The 24,713-nt window shown below is 57.2% G+C and overlaps 1 protein-coding gene across 3 annotated transcripts; it reads left to right on the forward strand.

The window, feature by feature from the left end:
* Window positions 1-13,093: 13,093 nt before the first annotated feature.
* On the forward strand, window positions 13,094-24,385 carry DPEP1 (dipeptidase 1). 3 transcript variants are annotated; one of them, XM_075536366.1, is made up of 11 exons: window positions 13,094-13,610; window positions 19,470-19,593; window positions 22,072-22,204; window positions 22,320-22,452; window positions 22,618-22,768; window positions 22,876-22,945; window positions 23,175-23,351; window positions 23,497-23,581; window positions 23,664-23,739; window positions 23,864-23,999; window positions 24,077-24,385. In XM_075536366.1, the coding sequence occupies exons 2-11, from the start codon at window positions 19,490-19,492 to the stop codon at window positions 24,251-24,253; spliced, it is 1,242 nt and encodes a 413-aa protein (XP_075392481.1). In that variant the 5' UTR covers window positions 13,094-13,610; window positions 19,470-19,489; the 3' UTR covers window positions 24,254-24,385. The 3 variants fall into 3 exon arrangements, with proteins under 3 accessions (XP_075392481.1, XP_075392479.1, XP_075392480.1); XM_075536364.1 differs by lacking the exon at window positions 22,072-22,204; XM_075536365.1 differs by lacking the exons at window positions 22,072-22,204; window positions 23,497-23,581 and having other exon boundaries at window positions 24,077-24,216.
* The last annotated feature ends 328 nt before the right edge of the window (window positions 24,386-24,713 follow it).

Raw genomic sequence — 24,713 nt, forward strand, 5'->3', positions numbered from 1 at the left:
CCACATACCCATCCAGCCTCCTATCCATCCAACCACCCACCCACCCACCCATCCAGGCTCCTATCCACCCAATCACCCATCCATCCAGCCTCCTACCTACCTACCTACCCACCCACCCATCCATCCATCCATCTACCACCCATCCATTTATCCCATCTATCCATCCATCCATCTACCCACCCACACACCTATGCACCCACCCACCCTTCCATCCATCTATCGACCCATCCTTCCACTTTGGGATCTATTTTTAGCTTCTGATTCATCTCCTGTTAAGTGGGGATAATAGGCATTGCCATGGTAACCCGGCTATGGGTACCTTCCAGAACGGCCGATATTGGCGAGTTAGTTTCTTTGGGGATAGAAAGGACAGCAGAGACTCCTGACCCCACTGAGCATCCTTGGGTGCAGCAGGGTGGACAGCTTATGTCCAAGAGTCCTGAGATAGGAGGTCTGGTGTCCACCCAGCAGCAGAAATGCCAGATGGTGCCTATTACCACTGTGTGAGGCTGAGGTGCTGGTCAGTGAGTTGGCTAGCAAGAGGGTCTGTGGGCAATTCTGGGAGGTACAGGGCAGCCTCTGCTGGGGGCTGTTCTCTCAGGGGAGGCAGTGCAGGACCTGGTGGGCTGGGCTGGGGAAGAGTCCCTTCCAGGAGCTGCTGCTTAGGAAGCTGTCGCTCACAGACCCCTCCCCAGAGGCCTCCATCTCCTGTCGGGGCGGCCAAGAGGCAGGGACCTAGGCAGGGGAGGTCACAACCCTGCAGGGAAGTAGAAGGCCCATTTCTGAGTGGCAGTCCCACTGTATGCACATCAGTTGGGGGAGGGGCAATTTCCTAAAGAAGCCCAAACCAAACTCACTGCCATCGAGTTGATGCCGACTCACAGTGATCCCGTAGGACAGGGTAGCCCGGTCCATTTGGGGGTTTGCAAAACTGGAAGTGTTTACAGGAGTAGAAAGTCCCGTCTTTCTCCCAAGGAGCCCCTGGTAGCCTCGAACTGCCAGCCTTTCGGATTGCAGCCCAACACAACCACACACCATCAGGGCTTCTTGAAGCAGAGACAGAACATGCAAATTCTGAGAATTCCCCCAGCTGGGACCACCAAGCATGCCACAGAAATGCCCTCTGGAGGGCTCCAGCCTGGGGCGCCCTTCTCAGACTGTGGGGCTGGGGCTGCAGGCCTGGCCCGGAGGCAGACTGGATGCCTGTCCCCACCAGAACCACCAAAGGTGTGGCTCCTATGCCTTCCCTCCCCTGCGTCTGGGGAGGTGTCAGGCCATGTAACGCCAAAGCCTGGTCTTCAAACGCCTGCACCCTGGCCTGACTGGCTGGTTTCCCTCATGGGACCCAGGAGCCATACTGTGAGGAAGCCCAAGCAGCCCAAGCCAGAATCCATGGCTGAGGCTCTCTGCTGGCTGCTGTTGTGTCGACCACCCGGTGAGCCCCAACCTCAGACCACAGGAACAGAAGCCGTGTTTTATCTGCTTGGGTTGGTGTGTGTGTGTGTGTGTGTGTGTGTGTCTGCTTGGGTTGGTGTGTGTGTGTGTGTGTGTCCTGCTGGGTGGCAGGGGCCAGTGTCAGTGCCCATGGCGACACACCCACACAGAGCGACCTCAGTGACAGCACCGCAGGCAGGGCTCCCAGCTCCTCCTGAGGGACAGCCGCCCCCCTGGCACCCCTGCAGACCCAATTTGGCCCTGTCCTGCTGTCACCCGCCACCCACCCGCACCCGTGCTGTGGGCTGGAGGAGAGGGGCTCAAGGCAGCAGCGGCTCCCAGGCTGTTGTTCTTTCTGTTGCTGCTCCTGGGAGCAGAAGCGCAGGCAGGAAACTGTGACTAAGTGTGTATAATTGGTGCGGGGGCGGCGCAGGGCTGTCAGACAGAGCCGGCGGCCCTGGGCTTAGGGGCCACAGCGAAAGCTGTCTATCTGGACCACACTGCCCCTTGGAGCGGCACCGCACACATACACGTGAACGCGCACACGCGTGCCTCCCTCAGAGATCCACAAAGAGGTATTCGCCTGGGGTAGACACAACCCAGCCTGCTCACAACGCCCCTCACCCCAAACGCACAGCAGGGAGTGGGGGCTTTGGCAGGTCTTAAAGGCTGAGCCAACAGGCTCAGTTCACCTGTGTGGCTGTGTGTCCATGTGTGCATCAAACCCAAAGCACTGCCTTCAAGTTGATGCCACCTCATCGCCACTGTAGCACAGGGCGAGACTGCTGCTGAACTTCTGAGACTGGAACTCTTTATAGGACTCAAAAGCCTAATTTTTCTTCCTTGGAGATGCTGATGGTTTCAAACTTCTGACCTTGCAGTTAGCAGCCCAATGCAAATCCACTATGCCACCAGGGCTCCTCAATGTGTATATGTGCGTGTGTACACCTGTCAGAGTACATGCGTGTATGCACATGTTGGCATGGTGGGAAATGTTAATGCATGTATGTGTGCACGTGTATAGATGTGTATGTGTGCACATGAGGGTGATGATGTATGTATATGTCAATGTGTGTATATACACCCTTGCACTGTGTATGTAATTGTATGTATGTGCTGTGCTATTATATGTGTGTGTGCTTTTGTGTATGCAAATGCGTGCATGTCTGGGGATGTGTCTATGTATGCGACAATGTGTACATGTGCACCGATGTGTGTATTGCATGTCATTGTGTGCATCTGTAAGTATACTGTGTACGTGTACATATGTCAGTGTGTGTCAGACAGGCAGGCTGAGGTGCATGTCTGGCTGGGCCGTAGACTGGGGCAGTGCACTCAGTTGGGTTGCGGGACATGGGGGGCCAGCCCAGGAGTAACCTGGCCTCTATGTCCTGCTAGGCACCGCTCCTGCCACTACTCTTAGGGCCACCGCACAGAGCCTCGGCAGGACCCACTGGGGGTGTAGAGGGCAGTCCTCAACCTGTGGGGAGACCCTCCTGCCCAGGAAGCCCCACAGGCAGTGCCCCACAGGCAGTGCCCCACAGGCATGTCCCCTTGGTCTCGAAGACAGAGGCTCACAGGCTGGATCCCAGAGCGTGGGGCAGGGCCTTGGCTCTTCCTGGGCACAGAGCTTGAAAAATGTCCCCCCTGAGCCCCAGAAGGTCACCTGCCATTCAGGATGGGTCTCGAATGCACACGCAGACGTACTGGCCCCCTGGGAAAAGTGAAGGCACTGGACAGATAGCAGGCGCATAACTCATGTGCACTAAGCAGCCAGAAGCAGCCTTGGGGGGCAGTGGGGAGGAAAGCGGAGTGACAGCTCCTTGTCCTCTGGCCAGGAGAGAGGGAGTGAGACTTTCTGACCCTGCCCAGGAGCAGGGCCCTGAGCCTCTGGTGGTGACCTGGACAGCCCTCCCTCATCCTGCCCTAGAGGGTCCAGCACAGCAGGGTTAGGCTCCCTGGTATCCCCCAGCATGTCCCCCCCAGCTCCCCGTACCCCCTGCCCCTGTACCAACACATGGAGACTCGGCGTCTCTAAGGAGAACGGGCCTCCTTGTTCCCAGCCTGCTGCGCTGAGTGTGCTCACCAGATGCCCATGTGCTGGTGGCCAGGCTCAGCAGCTCAGCTAGAGAACTGGGGGTGCAGGCGGGCTTTGGGGGAGGGCACAGGAGCGGCGGACAGGAGTGGCAGGTGGCGGGAAGGGCTCTCAGCTTTAACCCTACCTGTCCATGGGGGGGAGGAGGATCTGCATGGTGCTCCAGCCTTTAGGTCTCAGAGGCAGATGCTGCTGAGGCCCCTGCCCTGTCCGGCCTGCACTGCCAGAAGCACCATCTGGAAAGGGGAGGCAGTCAGGTGGAGGCCCTTGGGATCCCTCCCCACAGGTTACTTCGTCTTCAGTGACTCAGGCGTACTCAGTGCTAGTGTCGCCAGAGGCTCTAGTGACCAATGGCCAGTGTCCACCCTTCATTTGGGCCCCTGGTGGCTTCTTCTTGACAGACTTGGTACATGTGTGCTTGCGCACACATGTTGCAAACTGATGGCTCCAGAGACCTCCGTTCCCACCCCACCCGACCCCTGGCACTCCCATGCTGTCCAGCCTGGTCTTTTGGCAAGTGCTGGGTGTGGCTGGCTTCATGGACTCTGGGTCTCAGGAGCCCTGGTGGCTCCCTGGTTAAGGCACCTCCTGTGAAAGGGTGACAGTTTATACCCACCAGCTGCTGCACAGAAGGCAGTCGCGTCCATGGCCACAGATGTTGGCAACCTTGGCCACCTGGGCACCCTGCTCTGACCCACAGGGGGACTTTGAGTCAGACTGGCCACAGTGGTGGTGGGTTCATTATTTTTCACAAATGGGTCTCAACTCACTAATGGGCTTAGAACCACAATTAAACACCCTCACCCACACACGCAGCTCAAAGATAGGCTGTTAGCTTCTGACAGGTTGAGGAAACCCCATGGGACCTCAGATTCACAGGGAGCTTGGTCACAAAGAGGCTTCCATCTCAGAATCTCCACCCACGTCGCACCTGGAGGTCAGCGAGGAGGGTACCCCTAGGGCAAGGGAGTGGTAAGGCTGAGATGCAGGTGTGTCCAGTGTGGGCCCTGTGGGCCCTTGTCAAAAGAGCACGGAGGGCAGGCCTGGGCCTTGGAACAGGGTTCTGGAAGCATCCACTGCGCGGCAGGAGAGGCCTGCTGGTTGCTTCTCAGGTAAAGGGGTGAGAGCCCCACCTCCCCAACCCTCCGTGCTGTCTGACCGTCTATGTGGATATCGAGCCTGGTTCACCTTCTGATTAAAGGGATGAGGGGCAGCCCTGGGCCATGAGGAAGAGTGGACACTGTCCCTCAGGGCCAAAGACCCTCCACGGCGCACCGCCCTGGGAATAGATGTGTCTGGGGACGCAGGCTTCCCTTTGCAGAAATGCTCTGTGTGGTTTGGATCCCGATCTGTGTTTGTCACTGATGCCCTCCAAAGGGTCGAGGTGCACGCGGGATCATGGCTGTAGCCATCCTTCAGACATGAGTGACAACAGCTCAAAGCACAGTGCTCCTCTTGTTCCAGCCCATTGCTGCGGCCGCAGTGTCAACCCTTCTCCCGGACTGTTGTCCTCTTTTCAATGCCCCTCCGTGTCACCAATGTCCTTCCTGAGTGCCAGCCCCGAGTGTGTGACCCGTGTGTCTTCAGCAACATTGTGACTGGAAGGTCTGGTGCAGTGGTCGGTTGTTGCATGTGCATGAGGTGGGTCGGGCCCACTCAGTCCTCACAGGGACACGTGTGCTTTTTGGCACTCTAAAGAGGTCTCTGGCGGCAGGTCTGTTTCATTTCCCGACTGTGCCTCCAGAGGCATTGACTGTGGATCCAAATGAAATGAACTCCTTGATAATGCCTGTGTCCCCCTTTTTTCCTGTATCGCTGCTGATGGGTCCAGTTGTGGGGATCTGGGTTTTCTGCATGTTGGGACAGAATCCATATTGAAGACTGTCATCTTTGACCTTCATTAGTCACTGGTTCAAGTTCTCTTCACTTTCAGCAACCCGGGCCGGGCCGGGCCAGTTACAGGGTCAGGTTGTAAGCACTCTCCCTGCTGAAGCGGCCCAGCTGCTCCGGTGAGTTGCTCAGCACGCACACTGAACAAACAAGGTGAGAGGAGACAGTCCTGATGTACACTTCTCCTGACTCCAAGCCACATGGAGCCACACTGATGCAGTCAGAGTCCTGGAGCTGGAGGGGCTGTGGAGACTTTCCCCCGCCACTGGACTCACAAGACTTTCCACTGACTGGCCTGTGATCTTCCTGCATTTAGCGTCATTGCATGTGTTGCATGAGTCTGAAGAGGAACTTACAGACTGGTATGGGACATATGGGCTAATATCAAATTTATGGACTTGATCTGGACTGCGCTGGGATGTTTTCTCAATATACAATTACTCTTTGATATAAAACCCTTTCTTATACACATGTGAATATCTCTGGATTTGTTTCTCTAGTCTCCCTGGACTAACCTGGTGGACAAGCATGCCTTACTTGTCTGGGGTATGCATAGTGCCACAATGTAAATGCATGTATTTTTGTGAATGAGGAAAGGTTTCCTGCGTGGATATAGTGCAGCCTCCAAGATCCACCAGCCAAGGCTGAACACTGGAGGGAGCCCCTGAGAGAGGTCCCCCCACAGACTGCCTGCAAAGACTGTGTCTGCAGGAGGCACACAGGAAGCTGTGGGGTGGCAAGTTCCACTTTGGGGGTGAACCTAGCAGTCAGGGTCTGCTGGAAGCACCTTTCGAAATTCAAGGAACCATGTGTCCTGAATCACAACTTGTTTCTTACTAACTATGGAGAGACAGATAGAAGGGGCTTCTCAATGCTGGACAAGTAGCTCTACCTCCCCCTCCTCCTCCCTCCCCCACCCCACCCCTGTGCAGCCCCCTCTCTAGCCCACTACCCTCTTTCTTCAAATACCCTTTCCTCCCCCATCCTTCTCACTGCTCCCCATCTCCCTCCACCTGTGCTCAGAGAGCACAGGTGCAGGTGGAGACAGGGCCTGGGAGATTGGGCAGGTGGCTGGGGTGGGGCCACCAGCAGCAGCTGTGAACCCTGGTGAGGAAGGCCCAGCTGAGGCCACGAAGGGGCAGAGTGGATGAGTCGGTGCTGCCGGGAGTGGTGAGTGGGCAGGATCTGAACTGCTGCTGTGGATGAGGGGGCAGGGAGCCCTTGACAGCTTGGGCTGAGCAAGCTGTGAAGTGGTCACCCACAGAATTCTGGAAGGTGAGGGCTCTATGGTCAGCTCTGTGGTTCCAGATGGCACCTGAGGCTCCCAGGGTGTGGGGGGACTGTGGCCCCTCCGTCCATCCCACAAGCACCCTGGGTCAGCCTCTGGGTCGCATGCTGTTTTCCTGGAACCCCTTTCCATCAGGCTTTAGCCAGTTGTCCATGCTGGGAGCACACCTGCAACCCCCTTCCAATTGTTCTGTGACCTTCTCCTCCAGTTGAGAGCAAGGCCCTGCCAGCCTCTCCTCACTGCACCCCAACCAAGTAGACAGGATGTGAGGAATGGGTGAGGGGCTGGATGGAGGCCAGATGGGAGTTGGGTAGGTGGTTGATAGATAGGTGGATGGAAGGGTGGATGGATGGGTGGATGGATGGGTGGGAACTTGAGTGGCCTGCCCTTTCAGCATGGTGACAAGGGTGACAGGACTCTCCTGGTTCACAGCCACAGCTCAGAACATCCTGTCCTCGCCTCTAAGGCCCTAGATCAACCAGCAACAGTAGCTCACAAGATAATGTTCCCACACACTCGGGCCGAATAGGAAGCTATCTTCCCACCTTTACCCCCATGCCCCCTGTAACAGGATGCCCTACAGGTGCAGGAATGTGGAATGTCCAGGAAATGAGCCTCTTTGCCCAGTGGCCTCTCCAAAGCTGACTGGTTCTCACTGGCTGGGAGGCAGTGTTCCTGGTCACTCCTACATGTCTGCCCTAGGCATGCCTCTGGCCTCCCATGACACCCGAACCCGCCTGACAGGCACCTCTCTCTCCTTCCCAAGAGTAGACAGGGCCTGACAAAGTCAAGTTAAAATTCAGTTACATTACCCAGGGCTGCAGTGTCCAGCTAAGATGACACCCTGGTGGCTAGCCACTCTGGAGCCCTCAGCAACAGAGGACTTTGCCTGGCAGAACATGGCCACCACCAGAGGGCAGCAGCTGCACGCTCAGGGCAGGGGGTCAGAGGCTGGCTTCCAGACTGGATCCTGCCTGCCCACCTCCCCACCCAGGGATATCTGGAAGCACCACCCTAAAGAGTGGGGGTGAGGACAAGGGGCTGTCTGCAGAAGGGAAAAGGCTTGGGCACCCGACTGCCGGGATGCTGTCTGCTCCTCAGTGGCTGATCCAGCCTTGCTATGTCTGCCCAGAACAGCCCCTGGCCCAGCTTTCCACACACAGCGAGCAGTTCGGAAGGCTTTTGCAAGGAGTCCCGACAGGCACCCAGCACCCCTCCCCACCTGCTCACCTTTGAGCCTGGTCACTGACCCTGCTGCCACTGTCAGGCCAGGTGAGGGAAGGGCCGTGGTGGGACTGACTCAGTACACAAGGTAAGCTCAGGTTTCCCTTCGTGGAACATGTTCATTGTTGGCACCGCAGTGCAGGTGATGTCCTAGGCTCTGGCAGGCAGCCCCCTTTCTCCCAACCCCACACTTGTGGGATAAAGAAGGAACAAAAGGGGGAATTGTGGGATACAGGATTTCTCCCAAGGTGTCTCCCCCAAATATATGCCAAACAGCTGCTTGTGAATGACTACACTTGGAGGTCATCAGAAGTAGGTCAGGGGTTATTCTCCCTGAAAGCTATCAGCCATCTAGAACAAGGAGTCACCACTGTTTTTCCCACAACAAATAGGACCCACTCCCTTCTGATAAGGATAGTAGTTGTCTGTTTCCTTGTAGGAGACCCCAGAGAGGTCAAACCCACCCAAGGATGACTAGGCTAGGCTGCCATCTTGAATCTAGGATCTACTCATCTTGTCACATGTATACCCCCGATCCCTCCTCTTTCTATTGCATGTATGTCCCTAGACCATCCCCTCTCATTACTGTATTACCTATAGCACAACTCCTTCCTGTGATATATGTCCTCATCTGTAATGAGGGGGCTTGCATGTCCCCAGAGAATATAAAAAGCCTGGGCTAGCATTAAAGATCGCTCTCTCCCTCCACGTGGACCATCAGCGGGGCTGAGGTGAGCATGCTACCATGAATCGTGTCTGACTCCATTTATTTCAATCCTTCACTTCTATCTCTCATGCTCTCTATAACTTTACTATGTTCTTTACTTATAATCGCTGTACAATTGCGCCTACCGGACCCATAATGATGTGTTAGGGGCTGGCTTCCCCTGACAAGGGTTGAGTTGGGTCTGGACCTCTGAAAGAGGCTGGAGACTGCAGGCCCCCACCTCACCCAGCCCAGGGAGGGAAGGGAAAGGGACCAGCAGGGAGGGTTGGGGTAGGCATCTGAGAGCTGTCCTGGGAGGAGTCTGGGTGAGGTCCTGGATCTGGGGACAGGAATGGATGAGGGGCCCCGGGCACAGGGCTAGCTCCCCAGCTTTGGAATGGCCTTGAGGGGCAGTGGGTTCTGAGACACAAACTGGCACCTGAGGAAGGGTCTCCCAGCCAGACCGGAGTCTATAGGGGGGCTGGGTCCGTTACTGGCACAGACTTCAGGAGAAGGACCAGAGTGGGCTGTTGACTGCTCACTGTGATGTTTAAGGCAAAATTAACACAAAAAACAAACAGACTTCTAAATGGTGAAGCTGATCCCCACCCCTCCCCCCCGCCCACACTTGCTGCCCCCCCTCCTGTCAGGTCAGGATGGGGCCCTTTCCAGTGAAACAACACCCACACACACAATGCTGACTTCTCTCTGGTCAACCTCAGAGGGCAACAGAGACCTGAGGAGCTGAGAGGCCACCCGTACAGGGGGAGGGGGAGCTGGCTGCGTACTTCCAGTTCTAGATTTACAGCTCTTTCTGAAATTCCCCAGGGAGAAAACATCCAAGGTCAACTGAGGCAATGTTTGCAGTGAGCTGAGTCAGGCCAGCCCTAGAGAAGGAGAGTCAGACTGTCCTGGCCCACCATGGATGGCTCTGGTCACCCAGCTCAGTCCTGCCCTCCCCTCGGCCAGGGTCCCTAGATGCCCGTGTGGCCACCAGGCTTTTTCTTAAAAGCAACCATGCTCCAAGAAACACAGGCAGCCAAGGGTCCTCTGTCCTTCCCCATGCGCCTGTCCCAGACAGCCAAGCACACACACTGAGGGGACGGAACGCAGAAGGCCCTACGTCCGGTCCCATCCTTCCAGTCCTCAGCCATCGGAACAGTGAGGGCATCCACCCGGGCAAGTGGGGCCATGTCCCGATGGGAACATGTATTCCCGTGGTGGTGGTGGTGCTAGGTGCCATCAAGACAGTGTCACTCAGAGTGACCCCTCAAAAAATAGCTCGACACACCGCCCAGTCCTGAGTCGCCCAGCTAGCCATCACTGTGTGGAGTCTGCCTCTTTCTCACTGCCCCTCCACTCAGCCAAGCACAAGCACGGCATCCTTCCCCAGCATGGCTGTAACATCTCCGGTCAACTTGAGTGAAGAGGTGGAGTCTAGCCTGTCAATTACGTCAGGGCAAAAGATGCCTCTGTGTGGGCATGGCCTTCTCCTGAGGATTCTGGGAACTCCTGTCTTCCTCCCTGGAAGCGGGACACACTCTCTGCTTCACCTTCCTGTGGACAAGTCAGACGGAGCCACGCTGTTGGAGCTAGAGCCCTGGGTGGGGATGTTTTCACTGCCACCGGATCCACACGACTTCCCACCCACTGGCCTGTGATCTTCCTGCATTCGGCATCATTGCATGTGTTGTGTGAGTCTGGAGAGGAACTTGTAGATTGGTATTGGACTTAAGGGCTAACATCGGACCTATGGGCTTGATCTGGACTGGGCTGGGATGCTTTCTCAATAGACAATGACACTTTATGTAAAGTTCTTGATTAGACTTAGATGAGAGTGGCTAGATTTGTTCCTCTAGTCCACCCAGACTAACCCATCCAGGTTCTGCTCCCTCCTGACAACGTGCAAACTACTCAGGATGAAGTCTGGCCTTCTTCACTTCTAAAGAGCTCTCTGGCTGTCCTCCCGAGGACTGTGCGAGCTACAGACTGGGGCGTCTGGTAATCCGTGGTAGAATGCTCATAGCAGGTGAGTCACAGGGTTCTGGCTGCCGTAGAGTCGGTGCCCACTGGAGACTGATGGCCACCCCGGGGTGGCAGTAAGACTGTGGCACCCAGCCCTCCTGGCCATCACCTCACCAGGACCACTTCTTCAGCCTGAGGGTGGGTTCCAGCTGTATAACTCCAGGATCTTGGAATTCACACTAGGCGTTTAATGTTTTTTCTTTCCCTTTCTTTGGCATGGCATTAAATAGCAAACAGAAACACCACAGCTGAGAGACTGGAGAAGGAAGAGCGAGGGCTTAGATTTCAGTATCATCAAGGGCACGCGTCCCTGGCTTTTAGGCAAAAACACAGGACTCTTGGGTGGAGCAGCTGAGGGACAGAGATGTGGACAGGTCCCAGCATGCCCAGCAAGCACAGCACTGTCACCACTGGACAGGCAGGGTCAGGTGGGAGTGAGACAGGGACATCCTGATAGACAGAGGAAAGACTGACAATCAATGCCTGTGGAAGCAGCAGACAGGAAATCAAATGATGTGTTATCTATCACATTGGGCAAATCTGCCAAAGCTCTCATTCCAGTGTACAAGGTAAAGATGCCCCTCTGAGGACTGAGGTGGGCCTGGTCAGCCATGGTGTTTGAGCCCACACTTCCACGTGGGACAGCCAGGCCCACATAAGGAAGCCTGCATAAGCCGTGCGCTGCTAGAAGAGGGAGAGGCTGTCTCGGAAGACCTGCAGGCTCCGGGGGCGCGTCCATGCATTTCAAACACAGTATCTGGAGCACCTGGTCCCTGGAGAAGGACATCACACTGGATCAAGTGGAGGGCCAGCGAACCAGAGGAAGGCTGTCCACAAAACGGATGGACGCCACGGCTCCAACGGTGAGCTCAGAAGGAGCAGCAGTCAGGGGGTGTCCCTGAATGGACAGGAGCCCCACTGCCTGGGGCATGCAAAACTCTACCAGTGGCCCAACTACCTGGAACCTTCAGAAGCCCCCAACCTGGGCCATCTCCATGACAGAGAGTCCCGGGATCAAGGGAAAGTCCCTGTGAGAGGCCCAGGCCCCTGGGCACGCGCACAGCATGTGTAGGCACAGGCGAGGCATCGAGCTGGATGTGGCCTTGGCAGAGCCCTGCCTCCCTGCGTGCCAAGCAGAACCCTCCACCCCTGCTGGCCCTGGCATCAAGGTCCTGCTGTTGGGTCACTGCCCTCTTCTTTACAGCCCCTGAGCCTTGGTGACAGGATCCCAGGCTGAGGGAGGGAGGTTACTCATTAAGCCAGGTAAGCATAACCTTACATGTGCTTATTCATTAATCTGTAGCAAACAGCTTCGCATCTCTGATGTTTTGGAAAATACCTGATACTATTGACTCCAGATTAGTAAGTAAGCACACCTAAGTCCATGCTTATCCTGCTGACTGGACCCTCCTGTCCCTGTCAGGGCTGTAAATCCCAAGAGGCTTTGGATCTCTCAGAGGGCTGTGTGTCAGGGGAAGCCAGCCCCTAACACATCATTATGTGTCTGGTAGGCACAATTGTACAGTGATAATAAGATCATAGTAAAGTTATAGAGAGCATGAGAGATAAAAGTGAAGTATTGAAATAAATGGTGTCAGACGCGATTCATGGTAGCATGCTCACCTCAGCCCCGCTTGATGGTCCACGTGGAGGGAGAGTTTAATGCTAGCTCAGGCCTTTTATATTCTCTGGGGACATGCAAGCCCCCAATTACAGATGAGGACATACGTCACAGGAAGGGGCTGTGCTATAGGTAAGACAGTAATGAGAGGGGGTGGTCTAGGGACATATACACAATAGGAAGAGGAGGGATTGGGAGTACACATGTGACAAGATGGGCGGATCCTAGATCCAGGATGGCAGCTTAGCCATGGATGTCACAGATCCGTTTGGCCTGTTCCCTGGCTCAACTGATAAGAGACTATTATCAGTGGGGTGTGAACTCCACCTACAGTAAAGTAACCAAGCTAATGGTTTCAGGCCCCCACCCCTGTGGTGTGGGGAGACAGCAGTCTGGTAGGGACTGCCTTTAGGGAAGATGCCTGTGAGCATCTGACCTCCCCCCACAAACCCTGAGCTTGGGAGCTCCTGGAATCCTCCCCTACTTATAGTGACTGAGGTGGGCACCTGATGGGGTTAAGGAGGGGAAGAGACAGGGCGGGGAAGGGGTAGGGGGTGGAGAGGGGACAAAGATGAGAAGCTTTTAGAGGAGTGCACTGCATGGGGGTGGGCCCAAGGAGCTGAGCCGCCCTTCAGCAGAGCTGCCTCTTACCGCCCCACCCTCACCAAACCTCAGCTATTTCAGGGCCACTTGGAGCAGCCCTTGGCGCAGCCTCCCTCAGACAGACCCTCCCAGGATTTCGGATTGCGAAAGGCTCTGGAGCGGCCAGGGGACATTCCAACTGCTGGTTTCTTTGAATCCTCTCAGGAGGCTGGAAGGAAGGGTGTGGATAGAGCCCATAACAGATGCACAGCCAGAGCCTCCCTCACGCCTGCATCACGCCGCACTCCTCACAAGCACCCAGGCACGAGGGTGGGATACCCTCCTGGGAGACATCCTGGAGCCCGAGCCCAGCCTTACCCACCTCACCAAGACCCCCAGCCCCATGTCAGTGGCACAGTCTGAGAGATTTCTGCTCCGGAGACCCTCAGGGGGGACAGCTCCCACAGACCCCTCCTGGCCTGCCTGAGCCCCGGTGCCACCTGCAGTGCCCAGCCTCTATGAGGGGCTGCAAGTCTGCGTCTGTGAGGTCATATGTAAGGCATTGGCCCTCTTCCTCAGCATGCCTCATTCGCTCGCAAGGGCCCCTGGGAGTCCCTTTTTCTGAAGGAAGGCCTCTTTGTGCCAAAAGGGAGCTGGCTGGGGACTTCAGGGGAGGGATTGAACTTGAGGCAACAAAGCCTCCAGCTGCTGCGCTGCCGCTGCCGACAGTCCCCTCTTCTTCACAGTGAGTCTCTCTTGGGGAGCGGGATTGCATGATGGGGGGTAGTCAGGGTCCAATGAGGTGCCTTCTTGTTTTCCTGACCGCCTGCCAGTGCTTGGTATTGGGTGGCCCTAGTGGCCAGTCGCCGAGCCCTGCGATACGGTCATCATGGAGGGGAAGGGCGGACATTGCTAAGGTACTAAGGTCAGACAGCCCATCCTGGAGTATGGGGCTAGGAGGCTTAGAGACAGAGTAGGGACCCCTGGTGGGGAGAGACATTGTGAAGACCCCCCAGAATACAAGGGCCACAGGGGCTTCAGTGTGGAGGGGCGGCGCTGGCACCAAACCTGCCCGCAGGGCTGCAGACCCACCCACAAAGCTGCAGACCCACCCACAAGACTGCAGACCCTCCCCTGTGAGGCTGGGGGCCGGGGTTGCTGTGCTGGGGAACCAAGATGACAGATGTGACCCATGCACAGCGGGTCATGGTGTCTGACTGGGAAGGCAGCCACACAGTCAGGCAGGGTGGGGCGGCCTGGTAGTCTGGGTCTGTGCCCCAGACCCAGAGGGAGGACATGCCATCTGAGAGGATCCTGGGGAGTGAAGCTTTGGGATTTGAGATGGGGGTGGCCACTCCAGTGAAGATGTCCAGTTGGACCTGGGGAGGGGGGCTGGAGCAGAAGAGTCCAGGGCCACACTAGGTCCTCCTGGGAAGGGGAAAGAGTGACTGGTGGGGGCTTCCTGGGGCTCCTTCTCACACCCCCACTCACTCCCTACCGGAGTCTGGGTGGGAGAGGAGGAACTGGCTCCAGGAGTCAGTGGTGGGTAGGGGTGAGAGGGGCAATGACAGGTAGCACCTAATCTCTGTGCAGCTAAGTGCATGCAGAGGCTGTGCGCGCACGTGCGATCAAACTGTGTGTGTATGTGATCACACTCTGCGTGTGCACAATTATGCTGTGTCTGTGTGATTACACTGTGTGTGTGTGTGTGTGCAATGATACTGTGTCTGTGATTAGTGTCTGTGTGGGTGTGATTGCACTGTGTGTGCTTTATACTGTGTGCACACAATTACACTGTGTGCTTTACACTGTGTCTGTGGGGTAACACTGTGTGTGTGTGAGCAGTTTCTGTATGGGTGTGATTACACTGTCTGTGATTACAGTGTCTGTGTGGGTGTGATTACACTGTGTTTACTGTGTGTGGGTGTGATATACTGTGTCTGTGTGCTTTACACTGGGTCTGTGGGGTAACACTGTGTGTGTGAGCAGTGTCTGTGTGGGTGTGACTACACTGTCTGTGTGATTACAGTGTCTGTGTGGGTGTGATTACACTGTGTGTTTAGTGTGTGGGGTGTGATATACTGTGTGTCTGTGTGCTTTACACTGGGTCTGTGGGATTACACTGTGTGTGTCTATGTGGGTGTGATTACACTGTGATTATGCTCTGGGTGTGTGTGTCTGTGTGGGTGTGATTAGTGTGTGTCTGTGTGATCACGCTAGCTGTGTGTGTGCACACCCACCAACTTTCTTCTGTGCTCCTGTGTGCGTGTCCATGTGCGGCCACGTCATCAGTCTGTTCCTCACTCGTGGCAAAGTAAGTGTGTGCAAATTGCACATGCAAGTTCTGGGCCATGCCCAGGTACTCTCATATGAGATGGTCTGGGCATCATACATGGTTACTTGGGCCGAAAGGAAAAGGCCCAGCTTGTGAGGTGCACGGTGACAGAGCAGGAGCAGTCCCTGGGTCTCCTGAAGTTCCAAGTCCTGCCTGCACCCCACCCCAACTTCCAGACCGAGACAGAGAGAGGCTGGAAGGTGGGTGGGGAGGTAGTGGGAGCCAGTGAAGTGGGAGGAGGGGGCCTGTGAGGGCCCCTGTTGGGACTATCTGGGGGTGGGGTGGGGGGGTGGCCAAAGGTTGCTGGTTGAGCAGCCAGGAGAATCCAGAGAGAGAGAGAGAGAGAGAGAGAGAGAGAGGTGAGGAGGGTGGCTGACTATGGGGATGGGGGTGGCCCCCCACTCTGACTCAGATCTCAGTGCCCGCTGCTGGAGGAAGATGTCATGAAGTCCCCCCACCCATGCCAGAAAAGTGTGGAGGGCACCAGGTGCTTTCCCCAGCCCCCAGACCGCCCCAATGTAAGTCAGCCTCCCCAAAGCTTGATCCCAGCGGCAGAGACAGGTCTACAGGATGACGGGACAGAAGGCCCAGATAAACAGTGGAAAAAATGAGCCCAAGGACACAGATCTCTGTTCAGTCAACAGAAGAAAACAGATTGGAACTTCTCAGGGTCTTGGAGCACGCTGTGAAAATAGGGCTGAACCAGGACGAGGAAAGAAGGCAGAGCCAGGACAAGAACAAGGGGGACGGGGGAGGAGGGAGGGGGAGGAGGGAGGGGCGCAGGCGGACGACGGGGAGGGTGGAGGCGCTGCCCTCTGAGTGAAGCAGAACATCCCTGAAAGGAAACAGGGAGTGACAATGCTGGAAAATCAACCTGAGGACAGCCTGGGAGGCCCTGGGACAGGGAGGGCCACCCCAGGGGGACACAGAGACAGACCACCAAAGAGAGAGACAGAAGAGACAGAGATGGCAACAAGAGAGATAGAGAGAAACAAAGACAGAGCTCGAAGAGAAAGACAGAGACAAAGAAGCAGGGCCAGAAGAGAGTGAGCAAGCAGGAACAGAGGCAGGAACAGAGGCAGGAAGGGTGGAGGGGGAACAGCAGGGCCACGAAGGGCCAGCAAAGGCAGCCCGAAGCAGAACAGAAGCCTTGCTGTCGAGCTGAGACGGCTCACAGGCCCTGCAGGTCAAGGTGCAAGTGTCCACAAGGTTTCCAGTGTCCACAAGGTTTCCAGGCTATAAATCTCCATGGGAGCAGCCTCCCTCTCTTACCAGCTGCTTAACCACCACGCCACCAGGGACCCTAATAAACAAACTCCCTGCCATCCAGCCAGTCCTAACTCAGATCGACCCTGTCAGGGCAGAACGGCCCGTGGGTTTCCAGATCTTTACAGGAGCAGACAGCAGCCTCCTAGTTCCCCCTCGAAGAGGCTAGTGTGTTTGAACGCGGACGTTGTGGTTAGCAGTCCAACACTGATGCACTGTGCCAGCCGAGCTGAGCGCCTCTTGGGATCCCACTGGGAATGAAAAGGGAGCAGGAGGAGGAGGAGAAGAACACCTGGACCCGGGAGTGGCCGTGCTTCCATCTGCTGACCCTGCAGAGCCTGGGCTGGTCTCAAGAACGAAAAGCAGTCTCCAGCTAACGCAGGCCCTTGGGAAATGGTGGAGCCCCCTGATAAAGAGCTAATAGGGGGTCCCCCCACACTCCAGAAGCTTGTAGAGGGAAGCAGGTCCCTGCAGAGAAGCTTCAGGGGACTTCAAACACCAGGAATATGTAACTGGGTGGCCACACAGCCCCATCTACTTTGTGTCCACTCTAGCAACCCACAGCATGCCCTCCCACGCACTCAGCCGGCACAGGCGACTGGCCCTTTGTAGGCAAGAGCTGCGGTGAAGGCTTTGAGCAAGGGCCTGTGATTCCAGGCTGGGAGGCCATCCATGGGGCGGAGGGCTCAGCCTGAGAGCAGAGCTGCAGGCGGGCGGGCGGGCGCAGAGGCAGGCACAAATCAGATCTTAGAAGCTGAGAGAACAAGGCACTCAGAGGGAGACAGTGAAAAAGAACAGGCGAGGGTGAAAATAAAACCGCTGACAAGGGCAGGTGTGGTGAGGCTCCAGCCCTGGCTGGTTCAGTGAACTCGGTCAACTGCTAAGGAAGGGCGGAGGGCGGAATTCCATGCAGAGGTGTCTCAGGAGGCGGGCAGACAAGGCTGGGGCTGCACCCAGAAGCATGTGCTCCTCTGACAGGCCATGCAGGGTGGCCCTGGACTGCGGTGCCGCTGTGGAGTCTGTCAGGCTGACCCTTTCACAGTGGTGGAGCTGAGTGGGACCGCAGGGCAGACTGCAGAGGGAGGATGGTGTCAGGAGATGTGGGAGCCTGTTCTTAGTCACACTGATGCAGGGAGAGCTGTGTGAGGGGATATCATGAAAGAGCCACCAACTGGGGGTGGCTGATCAGTCTATGTCCTTACTGATGTCTGTACCGATAAAGGCCCACAGAGAGTCCCAGGGGACATCAGAGCATTTCAACAATGAAGGCCAACCAGTTCTGGGGGTGAAAATGGAAAGGAGAACAAGATTAAATGCCAGGAAGGCCAACACCTTGACCCTCCTTGGGAAACACCTGGATCTTCAGGCCACAGAGAGCCAGTCTTTACAGGACAGAAGGTGGAAGCCACCAAAATGCCCACCCACAGATCAGTGCATGAACACAGAATGCACCTGGTATGATGCACACACAGTATGGTGCATACGTACATACAATATGGCATGTATGCAGCATGGCACATGCACACACCGTATGGTATATATACACATATACAGTACTATGCATACACAGTATGGTGCGCACAAAGTATATGCACACACAGTGTGGAATATACACTTATGGGACAAGCACACAGTATGGCATTTATGCCCATGCAGCAGGGTATATGCACACAATAAAGCATCTAGGTACATCACACACAATATGGCATATACACGCTATGGCATCTGCACACATCACGGCATATGTGAACTAGTGTGGCTTGTGCACAGTGGGCACACACAGTGGAAGATGTCCTGACACACACCACAGGGCCAGTGACACAGTCTATGCACGATCGCATGAATACGAAACAAGCCAATTTATAGAAACAGAAGACGAGCAGTTAGCAGGGTGGAGGCGTGTGTGGGAAGGGAGCTTCTGCGTGAGGGCGCTGGTTTGATGCCCTTGGTGGTGGAAGGGTTAGGATGAGGATAGCAATAAGGGCAGCACAACAGAAGAGGCGCGGTCTGCGTCACCGAGGACGGACGTGTGTGTGTGTGTGTGTGTGGAGAGTGCAGAGGGAGACAAAACCAGCTCTGGGAAACAAAGCCACAGAGCACAGGGCATGGCCAGACCTCCGTGGGTCAGAGTAGATGGTCCGGGGAGATGCCTTATCCTGAGCAAGCCTGGCCCTCTAGAAGGTGGCCTGTCCCGGGGGGGTTTGGCAGTGTACCGAGAGCTGCCTCATCATGGAGGGGTGCCAAGGCTCTGGACCCACAGAGAACATTTCAGTGCTCTTCACCTGGGAGCCCACAACCCTGCCATGGTGCCTGCCCAGGGTGGCCTCAGGTGAGGGCCTCTGTGAGGCCGGGTACTGGGCCAGAGCTGATTGTGGCCATCAGCGTCAGGCCAGTGGGTACCATCCTGACCCCACGATGGCAGGTCATTGAAAGATACTCATCCATGCAGATCTGAAGTGCACTAGTGAGAAGAAAATTGTGGGGGAGCAGGTCCGGAATAGGTCATAGACCCCTACTCTACTGGCCCCTCCTGGACCTACAGAGTCCCCAAAGTGCTTCTGTGGGTACCACAACTGAGGACTGGGGGCCCCAAACCCTGAGCACCCACAGAGGCTGTGGCAGTGGGATCATCAGGACCTCCTCTCTGGCAGAAGCCCCCTCAAGTTCCCATCCCGCTGCCCCCTGGTGCAGTCCTGTCTCTCCTTGGACAAAGCAATCCCTTCAGGGTCTGCTCCTGCAGGCTCTCCACAGCCCTCCACTTGGGGCCCTTCAAGCCCTATGGGACCTCATCTCAGGGCACCTCTCAGTAGGAACCAAGTCTTTGCTATGCCTCTGCCCGCCTAGGCAGCTACACCCAGCCATGCCCAATAAAGCCTGTCCCCTCACCCAGCCTGGGCTGGTTACTCATTGAACTAGATGTGAGGGGAGGGGCTGGCAGTAATTACCCTGGCCAAAGGGCCACCTGACCCTCCTGACAGCGCTGCCCTCATCTTCCCAACACAGGCAGCACAGTGAGACTAGCCATGTGGCGCGGCTGGTGGCTGTGGCCCCTGGTGGCTGTCTGTGTGGCAGATACGTTCAGAGAGCAGGCAGAGAGGATCATGCAAGGCACACCTGTTATCGATGGGTAAGTGTCTTCCCCCAGATGTGTCCCTGAGGGCCACCCCTGCAGGATGCAGCTTCCCAGCCACCACAGGGGCCCTGGCCTTGCCCTTGGGGTCTCCTTCACAGTTTCTCAGTAAAGAGAGGGGCAGGCTGGGCAGGAGCCCAGGCCTCAGAATCTGGGAAGAGCTGAGCTCAAGGCCCCACCTGCCTCTGCCAGGTGAGGTCCAGGTCTCGTGGGCGGGGGTCCAGGACCCAAAGGTCTGGCTGGGTCAGGTCTCCCTAGGCTGGGAAGGCCCTCTGGGATATGCGTCAGTCTTCCAGGACCTACACAACTGTGACCTTCCTGGGGGTCTCTAAGTGGCACGCCCCCGTGCTGCCGGGTGTGTGCCCTGACGTCACCTCAAACTGAACTGTGACCCCCATCTCTCGAAGCCTCTGTGCCATGAGTGGTGGAAGACATGTCCTTAGTTGTCCAGCCCACAGCCTGGGATGCCTGGTTCCCTGATGCCACAGGCAGCCCCTGGAGACTCCATCCTCCCCTCCCTTGCAGGATCCCAAGTCCTGCCCTCTCCCCCACCCCACCCCACCTTGGTCCCAACCAGCATCTCATCATGGCCACCAATACTGGCCAGTCCCTCAGGAAGATATGTCCCTGCTGGAGGCCCCTTGTCCCGCTGGGGCTAACCATAGCAGTCACTCTAGCATGGGGACCTGCCCCTTGTCCACCTGGCCCCGCTGGGTGGAAGGCTCAGCCAAAGCTGGGGGTCATGACTAGGCAGTCCCCCGGGTTGACTATGGACCAAGCATGTAGGGACCCTCCAAGCAGTGGCCGGCTCAAGAGGAGCAAGGCTCCTTCATCCTCTTTCCTCTGACCCTCTTGCGCCACACCAGGAGATGGGGCCTGGGGAAGGGGTTGGGGGTACCAGCTGCAGGAAGGAGGGCTCTGGGACCCCCAGGGCAGGACTGGCATAGAAGCCAGCTGCAGAGTAGAGGTGGGGGGTCCCTTTTCCCCAGGGCTCCGGAGGCAGCTGAGCACAAGCAGGGGTATGAGCTGATGTTGGGGGCCCCTGGAGATGCCCTGAGGGCCTAGGATGCCAGGAACTGGTGGAATTTGGAGCTCCTGGACTGTGCAGGAGCACGAACACTAATGGCCTGACCCCGGTGGGCTGGGGTCAGCCAGTCCTGCAGACTCTTGCAGGCTAGAGGCCCAGGTAACCGAGCCCAGGGCAGCCCTGGCTCAGTACTCAATGCCAGGCACTTGGGCACGGCCACTTCCCCTGCGGTCACCTCACGTGCTAGCTTAGGCCATTACTTCCTCAGGCCAGCAGGGTGCAGGAAGGGGCCAGGGCAGGCTGCAGATATTTGGCAAGGCAGCCCTGGGAGCTGTTGCAGAGACCCACCCTCTCTGGGTCCCACTCAGCTATAGCCAGGACTGGACCAGACACAGCCAATTCCACGGCCATTGAGTAGAGGCTGATGGACACGAGCTCAACAGGACAGGGCAGAAGAGCCCTTTCGGGTTTCTGGGGCTGAAACTCCTTATAGGAGCAGGTAACCTCGTCTGTCTCCCATGAAAAAGATGTAAAGTGCAGGCTTTTTGGTAAGCAGCCCAAAGGGTGGAGCCTGTGTGATGGGAGAGGGCCTTCATGCTAAGTGGCCACGTTTCTGCTAATGGGGACTTGTTACCCAGGATGGAGATTAGGTGCTGGTGCCACCATTAGCTGGCTGGCTGAGGTGCTAGCTCTGGCCCCCGGCTCACCCCTGAGCAGCAATGGGGTCACAGCTTCCTTGCTCCAGGTGGCAGATTTTCAGGCGAGGGCCACCTCCCTCAGGGAAGCCCAGCCCACCCATTTGGGTTGCAGAGGGAGGAGAGGAAGCAAACATTCTTACCTGTCCCCAGGGGTGGGGACACTTGTTCTAGAGAAGGTCCTTGGCTGTGGGCCAAAGGAGTCAGGTTCCTTTAGAGAGCTGGGCCCCACCCACCCTGGGCCCCACCCACCCTTCAGGTTCCTTTGGAGAGCTGGGCCCCACCCACGCCACTCCTGTGAGGCCTTGACCTCAAGGGGTCTGAAGGGGTCCCTGAGCGCGCGAAAACACACACACACACACACACACACACACACACGAGACAATGGTGGGGCTAGGGCATAGTCCTATCCCTGGAACACAGCAATTGAGCCTCACCCTCAGGAAGCGTGATGAGCTGGCAGGTGTCCTTTGAGAGTGACCTGCATGGTGCACATCAGTTTAAGAGCCAGGGACATGTGTGTACTAGAGATTTGGGGAAGGGGAGGACATGGTGCTGCGGGACAGGCAAGATCTCCCTTCCCCTTCTCCTCAGGAGCACTCAGGGTCAGGAGGGCGGGTGGGCCGGCCTCCCAGCCTGGGGATCCTCTCCCCTCACTGTGGCCCATGGCCTCGCCCAGCTTGGAAACCACCCTGCTCAGCGCCTCCTGGCTCCAGGTCACCTGGCAGCACACATCCATTCTCTGCACCCCAGGCACAATGACCTGCCCTGGCAGTTGCTGACCAAGTTCAACAACCGGCTGGGGGACCCGCGGGCCGACCTCCACACCCTAAGCGGCACGCACACCAACATCCCCAAGCTGAGGGCTGGCTTTGTGGGCGGCCAGGTTTGGCTCCTGACCCTGGGGGAGGACTCCACACCCATATGGGCTGGTGGGGAGGAGACAGGTTCTGGATGGGGAGGGGGCCCGGGTCTGCTCCCAGCCCCTGCCTGCTCCACAGTTCTGGTCGGCGTACACTCCCTGTGATACCCAAAACAAAGACGCCGTGAAGAGGACGCTGGAGCAGATGGACGTCATCCACCGCATGTGCCAGAGGTACCCGGAGACCTTCACCTGCGTCACCAACAGCTCAGGTGGGGGTTGTCTGCATATGCCTGAGGCTCCAGGGATCCCTGTCCCACACCCCCCAGACCTAGATCCCTGCTGAAGGGCCCAAGTTTGCACCCTGCCCAAGTGTCTGGGGCCCCTTACTCTGTCCGAGGGTCCCAGGGACCCCAAATGCCTCTATGCTCCCGCAGGAATCAGGCAGGCCTTCAGAGACAACAAAGTGGCCAGCCTCATTGGCGTGGAGGGCGGCCACTCCATTGACAGCAGCCTGGGCGTCCTGCGCGCACTCTACCACTTGGGCATGCGTTACCTGACCCTCACCCACAGCTGCAACACGCCCTGGTGAGCCCCGCATCCCCACACCCAGGGATGTCCCATTCTGCCTGAGTCCTCACCTTACTTACAGGGCAGGCGGTGGCCACCCCACTCCAGACCACTTTGTCCCCCAGGGCTGACAACTGGCTGGTGGACACAGGAGAGAATGATGCCGAGAGCCAGGGCCTGTCACCCTTTGGGGAGGTGAGTGAGGGGAAGGGCCACGAAGGCAAGGGGGCAGGGGTTATCCCCAGCAGCAGCTCAGAGCCTGCACAGCAGGCTCTGTTGGCACCCTGGGGAGGGGACAGACTTGCTGGAACACCATCTCTCCTGGAATGCTGAGCGAAAGCCGGTGCCAGGATGGTGGGCCCCACGCAGCTCAGGGCCCAGATCATCTGGGCTGGGCTCTTGGAACCTGAGCCACCCCCCACAGCTGGTGCTGAAGGAGATGAACCGCCTGGGTGTCCTTGTGGACCTGGCCCACGTGTCCAAGGCCACCATGCTTGCTGTTCTGAAAAAGTCTGCGGCTCCGGTCATCTTCAGCCACTCCTCGGCCTACGAGATCTGCCAGCACAGGCGCAATGTGCCTGACGACGTGCTGCAGCTGGTGGTGCGTGGGCTAGGTGGGGCCATGGCCATTCAGGGAAGGGGGACAAAGTGGTGGTGGAGTGGGGGTAGGGGCCAGAGGGGAGATAGAGATCAGGCCTGGACTCCTGACCTGAAAGTGAGCATCTCCCTGGCTGACCCCACCCTAGAACCAGACGGGCAGCCTAGTGATGGTGAACTTCTACAATGACTATGTGTCTTGTGGACAGGAGGCCACCCTCTCCAAAGTAGCAGGTGGGTGGTGGTGCAGAGCCCATGGCCTGGTGGGAGGGGAGGTTGGATGGGGCCTGGCACATACCTGCCTGCCTCCCTGCAGACCACCTGGATCACATCAAGAAGGTGGCGGGTGCTGGAGCAGTGGGCTTCGGTGGGGACTTTGATGGCGTTTCCAGGTGAGGGCCTGAGGCCTGTGTCTTTAAAGTGTCCATCCCTGGAAACTTTTTCCAGAGGGGCTGGAGGCCCCCAGGACACTCACTGTTGTTGCCCAATCCCCTGGGGCTGGCCCTGTTTACACAGGGTGCCCGCGGGCCTGGAGGATGTGTCCAAATACCCAGACCTGGTGGCTGAGCTGCTGCGGAGGCAGTGGACAGAGGCGGAGGTCCGGGGTGCCCTGGCTGACAACCTGCTGCGAGTCTTCGAGAGAGTGGAGCAGGTGAGGCTGGTCTGCCCAAGCCCACTGCCCCTCGGCTCCCAGTGCTGCGGGCACTTTAGCCCCTTGTCTGCCCCCAGGTGAGCAGTCAGAGTCACACACAAACTCCAGAGGAAGAGCCCATTGACCTGGACAAGCTGGAGGGGTCCTGCAGGACCAAGTACGGCTACTCCGCTGCCCCTGGCCTCCACCACCAGCTGGGGATCCTGCTGGCCACCCTCACCCTGGTCCTGCTGAGCAGCGGGTGCCCACTATGAGCCCCAGACCATACACTACCCTCCAACTCCTTGAGCACAGACTAGCTGGTTAAGCAGAGACTTCGCCAGCTGACCCGAGCTCAGGACAAGGGACACACGGGATCTCAATAAAGCCCCTCCCTTCCCCTTCCACTCCTGAGTGCGTTTTGTCAGAAGCTGCCCTGTGGCAGGAAGGGCTGGGGTGTGGTTCTGAGCATCCTGAACAGAGTGTAAAGACACCTGACTTGACATGGCCCAACAAGTCCTGGGAGGCCAGGCAGCCTGGAAAGGGGCATCTCAGCCAGCAACCACCTCCCCATGTGCACACAGACCCTCATCCTCACAGACACCCCCCAACAGCACTCATGAGTATAGGACACACACACACATCCCTACCATGTCACATGTGTACACCCTCACACACGTGCACAGACCCTTACAACAGCACTCCCATATAGACGTGTACATACACCTGCCTGTC

The sequence above is a fragment of the Tenrec ecaudatus genome, chromosome 18 (genome assembly GCF_050624435.1).
Source record: "Tenrec ecaudatus isolate mTenEca1 chromosome 18, mTenEca1.hap1, whole genome shotgun sequence".
Lineage (NCBI taxonomy): Eukaryota > Metazoa > Chordata > Mammalia > Afrosoricida > Tenrecidae > Tenrec > Tenrec ecaudatus.